Here is a 14702-nt window from a genome sequence, read left to right as displayed (position 1 = left end):
CAAGTCATGCTTGCCTGTAATGCAGGCTTGGGAACCACAGCCTGCAGGCTCCATCCCGCCAAGAGCATCAGCGAGTGCGGCCCAACACAAAATCGTGAACTTAAACAAAACATTCTGAGATGGTGTTTTGCAGTTGTTTTGTAACTCAGCGGCATTAACCAAGTTGTACCACGATGCCGGGTTTGTGATGCTTCGTTAACGTGTGGCCCCCAGGATGTCGTCACTTAGCACTGCCCCCTCCCCACACTCAAGGCCACCTCAGGGTATTGAGGAAGCAGAAAAAAGACAGAGAGTAGAGACAGAGTACGGTTCTCCTGAAGGGACATGCTTGTTAAGCTAACGCAGGTGCTGTTGGGCCTGGTCACTGATGGCCTCTACCCTCTGCAAAGTCAAGAGGGGACAAAGATGTTGCTTGTTACGTGGAGGACAGGAAGGTTTGGTCGGCCCTTCTAAGAACAGGGCCCCCTCTCCCGGCAGAATGCCTTCAGATGCTCTTAGGCTATATGACAGAGACTTATTTGGACCAAATGGATCCTCCATCATGAAGGGCATCCACTGAATTGTGGCATTATAGAGTTGTGTGTATTTACATTTCAAGGGCTCTGAGAAGTTCTGCTGTGAGAACTTAATTTCATATCGTTTAACTGATGTCTCCTGGTTGTACTCGAACATAGATTTCCCTGCCCACCACCTCCATTTCTGTGTTTCAGGAAACCCCTGATAATATCCTACAGGAGACACAGATTGGAGAAGCTGGCATAGGCCCCCAGGACTGTGTATGCTTCTTTAGATGTCTAAAGGGCCTTTGCAGTAATTCAGGGCAAGGATTCTTTTTTTTCTTTTTTCTTTTTTTTTTTTTTTTTTTTTTTTTTGGTTTTTTTCGAGACAGGGTTTCTCTGTGTAGCTTTGCGCCTTTCCTGAAACTCACTTGGTAGCCCAGCCTGGCCTCAAACTCACAGAGATCCGCCTGCCTCTGCCTCCCAAGTGCTGGGATTAAAGACATGCACCACCAACGCCCGGCCAGGGCAAGGATTCTTAAGCTTTGAAAAGCAAAGGAACACCTAGGGGCCTCCCTTAAAATACAGATTCCCAGTCTCCATCTCAATGATTCTGTAGGTCTAGGGTAACATCAGGAATGCAAAAACACCTGTTCTCGGGCCAGGTAACAAAGTATGTGAGCAAGGCTGCTTTAGATTGTGGATACTGGAAACTCAGTGCTCAGAACAAACATCCCCATCACCAGAGAACTTATAAATAATAAAGGTTCTCAAGCCCCACCTGGAGTCCCAAACAGATTTTGTTGGGTGTTTTTGTGTTTTGTTGGGGGGGGGGGGGTGTTTAGAGTTTGGTAAGGAAGGTTCACCAAAATAAATGAAGCGGGTGAATATTAAGGACTTGGTGGGAAAACATCCTCCAGTGGCCTCCAGGCACGGCTAGAGACATGGCGAAGGGAGGTCCCACCCGAATCACACCCTTGCGGTGGTCAGCAGAGCCCTGTGGCTCTGCTAGCTGACTCTGCTCTCTCTTTCCCACATCCCTCCCCCAGAACAGGAAAGCTGGCAAAGCAGCTTGTAGAGGGGTTTCCGCTCTGCCAGATCTCTGGTAGAGCCTGACTGATCTTCCACTGCTAAGTCATAAGAAAAGCGGAAGGTGCTCTGGGGCAAGGCTCTCTGGCCCCGGAACTCCGAGACTGACACAAAGAATTGGCGTGAAGTAAGAGGAAAACCTCCAACAGGCCTTCCTTCCAGGAGTGCAAATACGGTCCTCCTCCTCGCAATATTTAAGAATGGCCGTGCTCCACGGAGGGAGAGCCGGCCGCCTGAGGAACGACGGTCCGTCAGGCAGCCAGGGTATTAATGTCAGGTGAAACCTTCCAAATGAGCACCCTGTCAGCCAATCTATTGCTTTCAGAGGTTGGCAAGGCGGGAGACCTAACACAGGCAATGAAGAACTAATCTCATACTGCCGGGTTAAATCAAGTCAGCCTTGTCCGCACCTTTCACTTCTTAGTTACATCAAGCCAGAATACTTTCAATTATCCCTCACTTCCAACTTGTCAGCAGGCATAGGGGAAAATGCAAATGGAGCAATGCCTTTCTATGGTGGAGAGCAGGAAATATCATTAAGAAGCATCATTCATCGAGCTCTGTGTCCATCTTCATGTGGGCCCCATCCTATAGTTCTCTGCATGTCAAGGTAGTGGGTAATCTTAGCATGAGTCCATTCTTTAGATCGGGAAAGTGAGTTCACTTGCCCAGGGAATGAGAGACCTGCTTTGAAAGCCAGAATGTTCTAATTCTAAGGTCTATGCATGTCTATTTGCCTTTTGTTTAACTGGGCCATGAGTCAGTGTCACCATGAACAAGTTGGGGAGAAGCTAGGAACCGCATCTTTGTGTGTCCTGTGCTTTGGAGAACCAGCATGTTACCTGGTGGGACCACCCTATGTAAATTCCCGGTCTCCCATCAGGGTACCTTTGAAATGTCTACCATCCTTTACCCATTCTTTATGCATGCAGAGTCAACCAGATACCAAGAGTTAATCTGGAATATAGCAGAGTCTTAGCCCCAACTTCATGAGTCCCAAGAGGGTGGACCAGGACCCACATCCCAATATACCAATTAAGGAGACAGTTCATGGTAAATGATGGATAAAGGAGCCAATCAGTGTGGCACAAGCTATAGATAAAGGTGTTCCGCAACACAGCTCTGCCTTTGAGGCACCTACATGAGCCTTAGGCTTAAACAGAGGCAGAACTGAGGTGAAAGTGAGGATCATACATAATCACACAGTCTTTGTCCAAGTGTGTTCTGGGTGATTGTCATTTCCGTTCAGGGTAATTAAAGGAAGTTGTCTTTGTCATCCCTTGAGGGGAGCAATATGGTCCCCATAAAATGATCACATCTTCCCCAGGAGACAAGCTCATCATCACAGATAATTACCCATCACTGAGGGGTGGCTTGTCAGCGCACCAATGTGTACACAAAATTTCCACTCCTTGTAACACAGATGTCCCTCTATCAGTCTTGTTGTTTCTGGTTTCCAGTGTGGCTGCAGGTTCAGGTATGTTTTGGGGGGCCTGAAACCCCTAAAGCTGACAAGATGCCTAATAGAGGATTTTTGTTCAGCCTTTGCTTGGCTTTGTGGGCTCCAGTGAGACATTGATGCTTTTCAGCAAGTTTCTCGTTGTCTGATGTATACAACCTCAGTGCATCATCTGAGGGCCGAGTGGCCAGCCCCAGCTCCAAAGAGCCACAGACAGCCTCTGCTGGTGGAGGCAGTATTCCCTTTGCAGTCTCAGAGAGGCTGGGTTACCTCAACAGCGTTCACTGTTACCAGGTGATTGCCTGTATTAACAGAGGACTGGCCAAAGTATACTTGTTGGGGGTCCCGTGTACTTTAGGAGGATACTGCCAGAGCTCAACCTATCTTGCAAGACAAAATCCACTCCACGGCTGCCATCTCCCTAAAAGTCCACGGGGCAGGGGGTGGGGATGGGGGGGAGGCCTTGCCGACCAGACACTCCACCCCTCTCCTCCTTCATTTCCATGGCAGAACAAAGCACCAAATTCCTTGGCCCCACTGAGTGTCCCTGTCCTTCTTCTCTCCTCCATTAGCTTTCCTGTCACTGCCCCATCATCAGCCCTAAGATGTCCTGGGTTTGTCACCTGCACTAGCTGCGTTTTTCTTGAGGGAAATGAAAAACTGGTAAATACCAGTGTCTCTGTGGGTAAACAAACCATGGCTGCCCAGAAAACCCAAGAAAGTTAAAAAAAAAAAAAAAAAAAAAAAAGAAAGAAAGAAAGAAAAGAAATAGAGCAATGATTCAGAAGCCCTTAGCCTGTGAGTGGGTGCTCCCACTCTCCTAAGCCTCCTGAGTGTCTCATCTCAGCTGATCACCCACTATTCCTGTTCAGTACCATTATTGTTAGTCACCACTTGCTGAAATTGCCTATCTAGCTAGTTGGCTGAGATGAGAAGCAAAAATGTGTAGAGTGCCCAGAAAGTTCCCCTGGGCTTTTCCCCAGCCAATACCTCCCGGTAGAGGAAACTATAATTTTTAACCTATTGTAATTGATTGTGTCTGTTCTGGAGCACCCTGTTAATGGATCGGCATGTACTCTTCAAAGCCCATGGTTTTAACCAACCCTCTACTTAGCCTGCAGGCCCAATGAATAGGATAGAAAGACTGATGAGTGATAGTGCATCCATTTCAAACCACAGTGTGGAAAAAGTGGGTTTCAGTGTGAAAAGCTGAGCTCTAAAAAATAATTACATGTATTTATTTTGTATGTGTGTGCGCCTGTGTGGCGATTAGAGGCCGGCATATGGAGATTGGTTCAGTCCTTCTACCACATGGGTCCCGGGAATCAAACTCAGGTCGTCAGGATGGCAGCAAGTGCCTTTACCCACTAAGCCACTTTGCCCATCCAAAATCTGCACTTTTAACCAGGCTCCAAACCAGTACTGCATATAGACATTCATAGTGTAGCCATGGCACCTGCCCTAAGTCACTGAGGTCACTTTGTGCTACCCTGTGACAAAACAAACCCGAGGAAAGTAAACACGGGTGTCCCTCTAAGCCTTTAAAGCTTAGGAAAGCCACATAGTTCATGTAGGTCAAAGAGGAAGTCACGTGCATAGCAAGACACAAGACGCCACCAAACTGAACAAAACGCCAGACTCTCCCAAAACACATGAAATAAGCATCCTCACATCCTAGAGTCCTTCACTTTAAAAGGCTAAAGTCAAAGATGCAGGCAGCCCTTTTGGGACAAAAAGATGCACTACATGTTTTACCAACTCTGAAATGCCCAAATGTTGACTATGACTGCTCCCCTGTGTGCATGGGGCCTCCTGCCACCAACCAGAGCTCCTCTTTACTAGTAAGCGTTCACTAAGTTAGAGCTGAAGTCTCTAGAGCATGCAAGCGCCCCTTTTAGAATCCAGCAGAGCAAAGCAGATAGGGACTGGAGATGGCTGACACAAGCCTACAGCCATCCCAGAAGGTATGTGTCAGCTCAACGTGATGGTTTGACTCTCACAGGTGAATGCCGGGGGAGTGTCTCGGCAGCCCGGTTCTAGGAATGAGTTCCCAGGCACTTTTGTTTCTCGTGTTCACATTTTCAGATGCCCGTGTCAACCAGCCCAATTCTTTCCCAACTGGAGCGATAGACAGGCCTTCAGAAGTGATTAAGTCTCTCGTGTTTCCCTGGATGACTAGCCAAGTACCTTGTCTACTGACTTCCTTTAGTGGGGAAGCATCTCTTTCCAGTAATGGAAATGCTATTATTGGCTGCCTTTTCCTGCTTCTTAGCCGCTTAACTGAGACTAACTCAGCTTTCCAAGCTTCAGTTTCTTCCTCTGTAGGATGATGATGATGGTGACAGGTCCATCTCTGAGCACTCACGGTACCAGGTACTGCTCCAACTGCCACGAGTCGTACCTCAGTACACATAGGGGGTTTACTCCAGGACCCCACAGATACCAAATCCCCGATGCTCAGATGCCTTGTGGAAAAGGTGTAGTGTCTCCATGGTAACCTCTTCACATCTTCCCGAATCCTGTTCAAGGGTGCCCAGCCTTTTGACATTGCCATGTCACATAATTTACAAAGTTCATCTTTGATAGCTTGGCAATCAAGTCATAAAAATCTTAAGTAGATTTTTGACTTTGTGTTGGGCCACATTCAGAGCTATCCCCACCTACATACAACTCACAGGGCAGTGGTTAGACAGGCCTTCCAGAACCATCTGTAGGTAACATCTGCTACAACGTAAATGCTGTGCAAAGAGTAATGTGCTGTATTGTCTAGTGAACAGGAAATGATCTATATGTGCCCAGTACTGATGTAGCCACCACAGGCTTGCCTTCATTTTCCATCTGAGTTTAGTTGGAGGCCCAGACAGACTTGGACACCAGATCCTGAGGGCTGAGAATCCCCTTTCTCAAATCGTCATCTCCACTTGGTACATGAGGGAGAGGAAAGACCCGGAGCAGTTCATTGTCCACAGCCTCTGAACAGTAGCCAATCCGAGACTCAGACTCCAGTTCCCAGGCTGAAGTTTCAGGGCTGCAGTCCTCTTCCTTGCAAAGTTGCTGTGAAGATTCAAATTTTTAAAATATGAAAATGCTGCTTCCTCTGTGACATCTATTTTCACTGTTCGTCACTCCTAACCTGTCACTATTTGGAACTTAGCAAGCTTGCCCGGATTTAACCAGCCCAGGACCCATCCTAATGAATGACTCTACGTATAAAGGAGTATCACTTTTATTACTTTTCCTGTCTAGTTTTTACAAACAGATTGAACTTCTGTTTATGTCGATACCTATAGTTTACTGTGTACTTTATCATAAAAAGATACTCTACACATCAAGTCAGTTATTCCCTATCTCATAACCCTGAAGCATATATACTATGATAACTCAGTTGTTGTTGTTGTTGTTGTTGTTGTTGTTTAAGTGAGGATCTGGAACTTGCTATGTAGACCAGGCTAACCTCAAACTCACAGAGATCTGCCTGCCTCTGCCCCATTGAGTGCTGAGACTAAAGGCATGTGCCACCGTGCCCAGCCTAAAAATTCAGCTTTAAAGGCAAGCAGACTGATGCTCAACAAAGTTGTTCATCTTCCCAAGCTTGCACGGTGAGGACGAGGCCAAGGAAGATGAAATTGAGTTCACGCAGCAGGTTCTTACCTCAACTCTGTGAGGTGTGTGGCTTTCTCTGTTAGGACTTCTAATCCAAAGAATACACTTCATATTACTAGATTGTCATAGAAGATTCACTCTTCATCAAAAGTGATGCTTTAAAAAAAAATTAAGCTCAGTGTGGTTGTATACAATCACAGTCCCAGTACTTGAGAGGTGGAAGTGGAAGAATCAGGAGTTCAAGGTCATCCTCAGCTACATGCAGAGTGAATTCTAGCCCAGCCTGGCTTACGTGAGGTCCTATATTAAAACAACAGTAATAGAAAAGTGATTTTCTTAAGAGCCTTGGTGTGACTGGAATTAGTTAAATTAATATTAAAATATAAATAAATAAATAGGCTCAATCTTGTTCCCAGAACGATGCTTCACGCCCACATTTTCCTGAAAATGCCAGTCCAATTATCGTATGATATATGTGCATAGAAAAATCAGCCAAAACTGTGACTTGGCCTCAGTTCTGAGAGAAAGCACCTAGAACAGGCTCCAAGGCCACGTTTCACAGAGTGAACTGAAGCAGATGAGGGCATATGAGCAGATGTGTCAACACTGTGGGCCACCTGGGAAGTCTCACTTGCTGAGTCAGAATGAAGCTCCTGTGGAGGGGTCGCTGCCAGCCTCTCCCACCAGCATCCCTACCCTCCGCAGGAAGAAAAAACAAATGCAGCCAAACAAATAAGTAGGTATATAAATAAATAAAGAAATGGGACAGTGTCATCAGAGGGCCTGCAGCTTCCCGCCCTGCTGGATGGAGATGTTCTGGCCTCTCGGGTCCTGAACCGGCAATGCAGAGTGGTTTGATTGCCTGCTTGATTGTTTGCAAGATAACTGCAAGATTGTCAGTGACAGAGTAATTTACTGAAGATTGCAATGTCAGACTCCATCCAAGGGGCTTGCTAGCATAAAGAGGCGATTCTCGTGACTGACAGGCCACTGGGAGACTGGAGGGCCAATTTAAAGTTCACGGTGTCGTTGGAAAGTGTTGGGGGCAGCAGCCAGTGATCACACAGCATGAGGAGGTCATTACAGGCATGGCGTATACTGCTGCCCTAATAACACCCACACCCCAATGCTGCCACTGAGGCAGAGAAATGTCAATATGTGGGAGGGGATCATTTATATCTCTTTTCTTTTCTTCTCTTTGTATCTGTCTTCTGCTTTGCTGGTGTGTTTAGTCTCTTGCCAGACTGGACCCTCAGATTAAAGGGGAAAAAAAAGTATCAACAAAACAAGGAGGAAATTGAAGGTAGTGGCAGATCCAGAAAGAGCGACAGCCTGCCAGTGGGGGACAGAATGCTTGGTGCTTAATAGGAAAACGGTCTCCGGGTGTTATTTGAGCCCGACGCATACTCATCCTCTAGCTGGTAATATGGGGTGGGTAGCAAATGGGCTGGAGGAGGAAGAAACCCTTCCCAGCCATACAAGGGCAAGGCCACCAGAGATGGATGGGGCTCCTAATGGGAAGAGGCCGGCGACCTTAAAAGAAATCTATAGTGCTAACAACAGTGGGTTCTTCTCACCTGAGAAGCTTCTCGGCTGCTGAATAGAAGTGTGGATCTCAGCGGGTTATTTTTAAAACCTGAAGCAGGCGCTCTGTAGATTCCCTCTGTCTAGTGCGGCTGTCCACGGACGTGATGTTCACGGCAGAATTCAATGCAATTATTTTTTTTTCTTCCCCTTTTCTTCCTTGTTCTGCCAATGGCCCTTGAATCCAGATTGAGCAATCGGACCGTGGATCCAGGGCTATGTTCCTGGATCAGCCCGCTGCCAAGATGCTGTTCATCCTTCAGCACTGTTCCTGGGGCCTCAGCTTTCTTGGACTCTGGCAGGCTCACATTCAGCCAGCACACAGGGCTGGGCTACTCAGACCCTTGGTTTCCAAAGTCCCTCAATTTACATGGCCCCTGCCGGCCCACCCTCCTGTGTCTGCATTTCTAGGAAATTTTGTAAATCTAAATGTGTTACGGGGCACACCAGCAGCATTTACCCACGTGGAAAATGAGAGGCTACTTTCAGTAATTTAAAGTCAAACAAAACACGCAACCTCCTAATTTGTTTGTTTGCTAAAAAGAAAGTAATGCATTAAAATAATTGTACATTAATTGCTAAATTACCGAGGAACTTTGGTGAAATTACATATTTCAGTTTCATTAGTGGAACCAAAGGGAAAGGGGGTGCCAAAAAAATTACATTGTTGTAGATTTAAAGCCCACAGCCAGGACTCTGATTCAGCAGTCTTGGACAAGTGTTTGTCATGGCATAGTCCGGAACCGGAGAGCACACTTTTATAATGCTAATTATTTCCCCCTCCCCGCCAAAAAATAAAAAATGCTTTGCTATCAAATTCAGGAGGCATCAGCTGCATTATTCTCAAGCTCTTCTTCCACGTGCTCAGTCAAAAACCTCATTCTGATAGGGGAATTCCGAAGAGCAAACATTGCCCTGAACATTCCAGTCCTCAGCTGTCTCTGACATGTGAGGAATGGAAACAGTCATCCACTCATTCAACGAACATTTGTTGGGGATCCTGTTCTGTGCTGGACACTGAGAGAGACATACATGTAGAGTTAATAAGGCCCTGTTCATCTTTCACTGAATTCTTTTCTAGATATGGAGGCAAGCATAAAGATGTAATTAATTCCCCTACGAGGAAGTTAGTGTCAACAACAATGGTTTCTAAAATGTGCATTAGAATCACCTGAGAATCATGACGGATGTGCAGATTCCAGAACCTGCTTCTGGAGGCTGTCCATGGGGAGGCCTGAGCAGGTCCTTGATTCTGTCTGTGGACATCTAAATGTGAGCCATTCCTTCGGGACCCAAGATGCACAGGGCAGGAGCTCCTAGCAAAGTCAATCACTTTGTGCTACTATAACAACAACAACAAAAAAAAAAAAAAAAAAATAGTGGGTGTGGCTTACATAGTTCACACCTGTTTCTCATGGTTGAGACTGGGAAGTTCAAAGGCAAGGCCCTGGGGAACTGAGTGTCAGATGATGGCCTGATTCCTTCTCAGTGTCCTCAGAGGGCAGAAAGGGGGCCGGAAGACTCCCTCAGGTACCCATTACAGAAGTACTAACTCACCCACAAGAGCTTTAAGAGTTCAGTTCCATCCTAAAGGCCCTTCTCAATGTGGTTTAGAATGTCAGCATGTAAATGGGGGATGTGAGCCACAATGCATAATGCTAAAACCTAGCCAGTGGCACCACCAGGGGGGCTTCCTGAGTAAAAAGACCACCCCTAAACTGGGCTTTAAACAGTGGGTTGTCCTGTCTGTCTCTTCCTTCCAGACAGGTGCTATGATTCTGTACCTACTGTTCCATTCCCAGCATGTGAACTGCTAACACACCAGTGTGGGGAATGTGGCAGGTTAGTGAACAGGATCAGCCCAGGAAAGTGGGTAAAAGCTTGGGAATCTAGAAGAAGACAGAATGGAAGTGACTTCTTTTCCTGGTGGCCACACACACGATGCCATTTCCACACTTCCTTGAAGAGGTGACACTCACAGCACCTGGTTCTCCTCTGTCTTGTCAACAGTCCGGGCTGGCGTGGTTTTCTCCAAGGGAGGAAGATTGACAGCCTCCCACACTTTGGTTAGCGTATACCCAATCGGCACAGGCCCTTGGGAACAGTCTCTGGGCAATTTTTATGCTATGTTATTTCAAAGAAAAGTCCAGGGTTTTATTCCCAGTCACTCTAATAATATCTGCTTGTGGTAGTAAAAAGAAGGAATTTTAGGAAAATGCAATAAAGCAAAGAAAGAGGACCACACCAGAGAAACCACTGTTGATATTTTCAGCTGTTTCCTTCCGTCGTTTATTCTCTGTATGGGGGAAGCTGCAATTATACCAGGCTTGCTGTGCGAAACCTGCCAGTCTCGGGCCCATGGGAAGGTTTGATGGTAACAAACGTGTTAGCATCTCAGCATCTCCAAGTGGCTTGGTGCCATGCAGTGCTCTGACCCTGGCTCTGTTTCTGCCCTTCCAGATGGCCTGGTGGATTGCCTGGACCCTGACTGCTGCCTGCAGTCAGCCTGTCAGAACAGCCTGCTCTGTCGGGGGTCCCGGGACCCCTTGGACATCATTCAGCAAGGCCAGACAGACTGGCCTGCAGTGAAGTCCTTCTATGATCGCATCAAGCTCTTGGCGGGCAAGGACAGCACCCACATCATTCCTGGAGACAACCCCTTCAATAGCAGGTAGGCACCCTTTTGTCCCTGCAGGCCACTGAGGTCCCCACTCCTTTCAGAGCAAAAGGAAGTTCTCTGTCTTTTTTCTGGGGCCCGTTTCCTGGAAACTGACCCTGAGGCAACTTATTGACAGAGTCATTGAAGACACTTTCTTCACTCTGGTAGTGGTGCTAGACAAGAGTTGTGGTTGCTGTGCCGGAGTGGACCACCTTCAGCCCAGAACCTGACGACGACACCTGTTGATTCTGAGTTTTGAAATGATTTTTATGATCCATTCTTTTATGACATCTTTGTCATTATTTAAATCCCTTTTTTAATGCCTCTGAGAGAGGCTTTTGTTTGAGCATTACTGAAATAGTTGATTCGATGGAGTGTTTTTGAAAGCTGTTATTAACTTGATAACATAACCTATCATTCATAGCATCTTAAAGTCACAGTAATGCCAGTTATGGGAATTTATTGAGTACCTGGGGTGATGTTATACATGTTGTCTCTGGGTTCACACAACCCCCATGCAGGATGCCCTCTAGTGCTCAAGGTACTGAGCGCAAGCATTTCTCTCCAAGTCCCCTCCTTCTTTCCAGCTCATTTTTGCTCTCAGTTGGGAATCTGGAGTTTGTGACTATCTGGGAGTCAGATTTTGAACTTCTTTCATAGTCAACTTGACCATCTATTCACACTGGAGGTCATTCCATCCCTTTCTGTCTTCTAGACACTGTGTTGATGGTGAGGGAAAGAAGGGGGTCAGCAGGACAGGGGCCTTAGCTGGCACATATGATTGACTCCCTGGCCGATCCAGATGTCCAGGTATATGCTACTGTGACGAAGGTTGGCATAGTCTTTCGGGGGACACTCTACCCCATCTCTCTGCTCTTGCACATGAAAAAAATACAAACTACTGATTGGTTCCTCCTTCACCCAGCCTCGAGATTTTAGGAGCATGAGCAAGACAATGATGTCCCTTTCTAATACCCCCAACCTGTCGTCTTCCTTCTAACTCTTTATGGGTCTGTTGTTGTTTGTCTCACCTTTCTTTTCCATTTAGTTTTTTAAAAGTTTTTTTAATTTGTCTTATATTTGTATTGACACTGGAGAATGCCACAGCCCATATGTGGTGGTCGGCAGACAACCCTATGGGAGATGACTCTTTCCTTCCAACAGAGGGTCCTTGGGATCAAACTCAGGTAGCCCGGCTTAGTGAACACCTTTACCTGCTGAGCTGTTTCAGCCAACCCTTATTTTATTTTTTATTGGCACGTAATAATGGTGCATAGTTATGAGATACCACATGATGTTTTGGTAAGTGCATACATTGCTTAATGATCAGAACAGGGAAATTGGAATAACTGTCACCTTAAATATTTATCATTTCTTTGTACTGAAACATTTAAAATCTGTTTAACCCTTTGCAATATGCCTTGTGTTTTGGTCCACCATTGCCATCTGACCCAACTGTGTACTAGAACACAGTATATGTTCCCCTCTCTAACTGTAACACCCTCTGCCTTCTCTTGCTCTCCCAGCCTCTGTCCTCACTCAGCTACACTCAAAAGTACCCGTGGAAATAAAGTGTTCACTCCACTTCCTCTTTGAGCACAGGCCAGAACCCTAACTTCATAGGTGATTCTATTAGAAGTCACCTCACTGGACTTTAGGGAGAAGGCATCATCTAGGTAGGACCAAGTCCCCCACCCCTCCTTTATTCAAGACAGAGTCTCACTCTATAACCCTGACTGGACCAGAAGGAAGGAAGCCCATGACTGCAGCCCAGACTAGCCATGAATTCACAGCAATCCTCCTGTCTCTACTGCCCAAGTGTTGGGATTACAGACATGCACCGTGACATGTTACCTTTGGCAGTTCCTTTGAATATGAGAGTTCTTCACAGGGTCACCTTAGGTCCTGATTTTACTAAACAAAGATCAGAAAAATAAATGATAATATAGAAGAGATCATAATCCCAGTCTTCTTCAGTTTCCCCCTTAAACTCCTAACTGAGTCAGGGCACAATCTCATCTTCCTGATTAGCAAAATCAGCATGATATTATTATACAACATATAGTAATGTTACTATTTATTTTAAGAGAGGAATGCCTCAAAAAAAGAAGGAAAGAAAAGAAAGAAACAAGGCAGGCAGGCAGGCTGAGCATGTTGGCACATCCTTTAACCCCAACACTCGGGAGGCAGAGGCAGGGAGATCTCTGTGAGTTCAAGGTCAGCCTGATCTACAGAGTGAGTTCTGTGGTAGCTAGGACTACATAGTGAAATGCTGCCCCCCTCCCAAAAAAAACAAAAGAAGAGAGAGAGAAAGGAAAAGGGAGAGAGAGAGTCAGGCACAAATCTCCAGCCAAAATGAAAGGTGTTTCCTACCTGTTAAATCTTAGCTCTGGCACAGTGCCTGTGAGTGTTTCCTTTCCATTATGAACACAGTCCATTGTGACTGACTTGCACTCCACGAGAGCATTTTAGTGAGGTCCATGCACCTTGCTTGCGCTGTAAACACTGCTGATCACCTCAGTCTTCCCATGCTCTTCCTGCTTAGCATTTCAGTGTCTATCCTCAGCCAGTTACTTACTGATACTCTCCTGTGTTTTTTTTTCTTCCACTTCTGATACCATCTTAATGTTCCCAACATGAGATATCACTTCTGGGAGGCATCCTGAAGCAGGGCCAAAATATGGTGGAGTCGGCAGAGACTCCAAAAATATGTGGTAGTCTGAAACAACGCACAGACCTGAGTGAAAGGAAGTCACTTTAGAGGAGGCTGTTTGGGAGCACTCTCTAATATCTCTGTGTGGATACATAATTCAGAAGGACAAAATAGTTCTCCAAGAGCCGGGGTGGAGTTCAGTAAGCATGTGAAGCTCAGCACACTATCGTCTGACAAATAATGAAGGACAGAGTTAGGAATAAAGAAAAACTTAATTCAAGACTTCTACAAAGGCGGTCTCCTAGATAATGGTAGACAGAAATAACTAAGATGTTTCGGCTCCACCACTATAATTTATGGAGCAGACCTCACTATCTAGATAATGTGATAATTGTTACACATCAATAATCATAAATAGAAAGGCACCGATAGCATGTCTTCGCTGAGTCTTTTCTGCAAGTTGGCTGCCTAGAAACGCCAGGAAGCCAGCCACAATGGAGAAACGGAAAAACAGAGGAGGAGAAATCACGGGTAGTCGAGCCCCTTGTGTTCCTTGTAGTATTCCACCAAGCCTTGTGCTGTAGGGTGGATTTAAAGGAAATAGCAGTTGTAGGGGGAAAGACGAAAGAAAAACCCGTGGGGGGACATACACCCAATTTTGTCTTCACATCACGAGTGCTGTGTACCTTGTGATCATCAACATACACCCTTGACTTTAAAATAGTGTCCGGTGAAGTCTGAAAGGAGTCTTAGCTGGAGCTAAGAAAATGGAATTGAACAAAAGGATTATTTTCATAAATTAGTTTTCTGCTTTCAAAAGACTCTAGCTCTGTGGTTGGAGCCAGCTAAAAGTGGGACTCATTTGTTAGGCAGCTGGTGGCAGACAATTAGAGCTGTCAGGGGAATGGTCTGAACACCCCCAGATCATGAAGGGTTGGAGCCCAACAGTAGGGGGTATTGCTAACAGAAAGGGGTGCTTGGAGACCGCATTCCCTCCAGTTATCAGGACCTGGGATGGCAAAGGAAACGTGTTCCAAAACTCTGGGACAAGATTTCAGCAAAGAGGTCAGCTCAATTACCTAGTCCAGAAATTGGGAGAGTGCCCAAGAACCTAGGAGGCTCGAAGGCTGTCTGCTTTCACCAAATCGCCCTGTCTCC

At 46.1% G+C, this 14702-nt stretch overlaps 1 protein-coding gene across 6 annotated transcripts in view; it reads left to right on the top strand.

Moving 5' to 3' along the window:
- Tenm2 (teneurin transmembrane protein 2) overlaps positions 1-14702 on the top strand; it is a 942842-nt gene that overhangs the window by 856449 nt on the left and 71691 nt on the right. For all 6 annotated transcript variants that reach the window (XM_059270357.1, XM_059270356.1, XM_059270355.1 and 3 more), the window contains one exon: positions 10693-10903. In XM_059270357.1, coding sequence (XP_059126340.1) covers positions 10693-10903 — 211 coding nt within the window. The remainder of the gene's footprint in view (positions 1-10692; positions 10904-14702) is intronic.

The sequence above is a fragment of the Peromyscus eremicus genome, chromosome 8a (assembly GCF_949786415.1).
Source record: "Peromyscus eremicus chromosome 8a, PerEre_H2_v1, whole genome shotgun sequence".
NCBI lineage: Eukaryota > Metazoa > Chordata > Mammalia > Rodentia > Cricetidae > Peromyscus > Peromyscus eremicus.
This window is presented reverse-complemented; position numbering and strand designations above follow the sequence as displayed.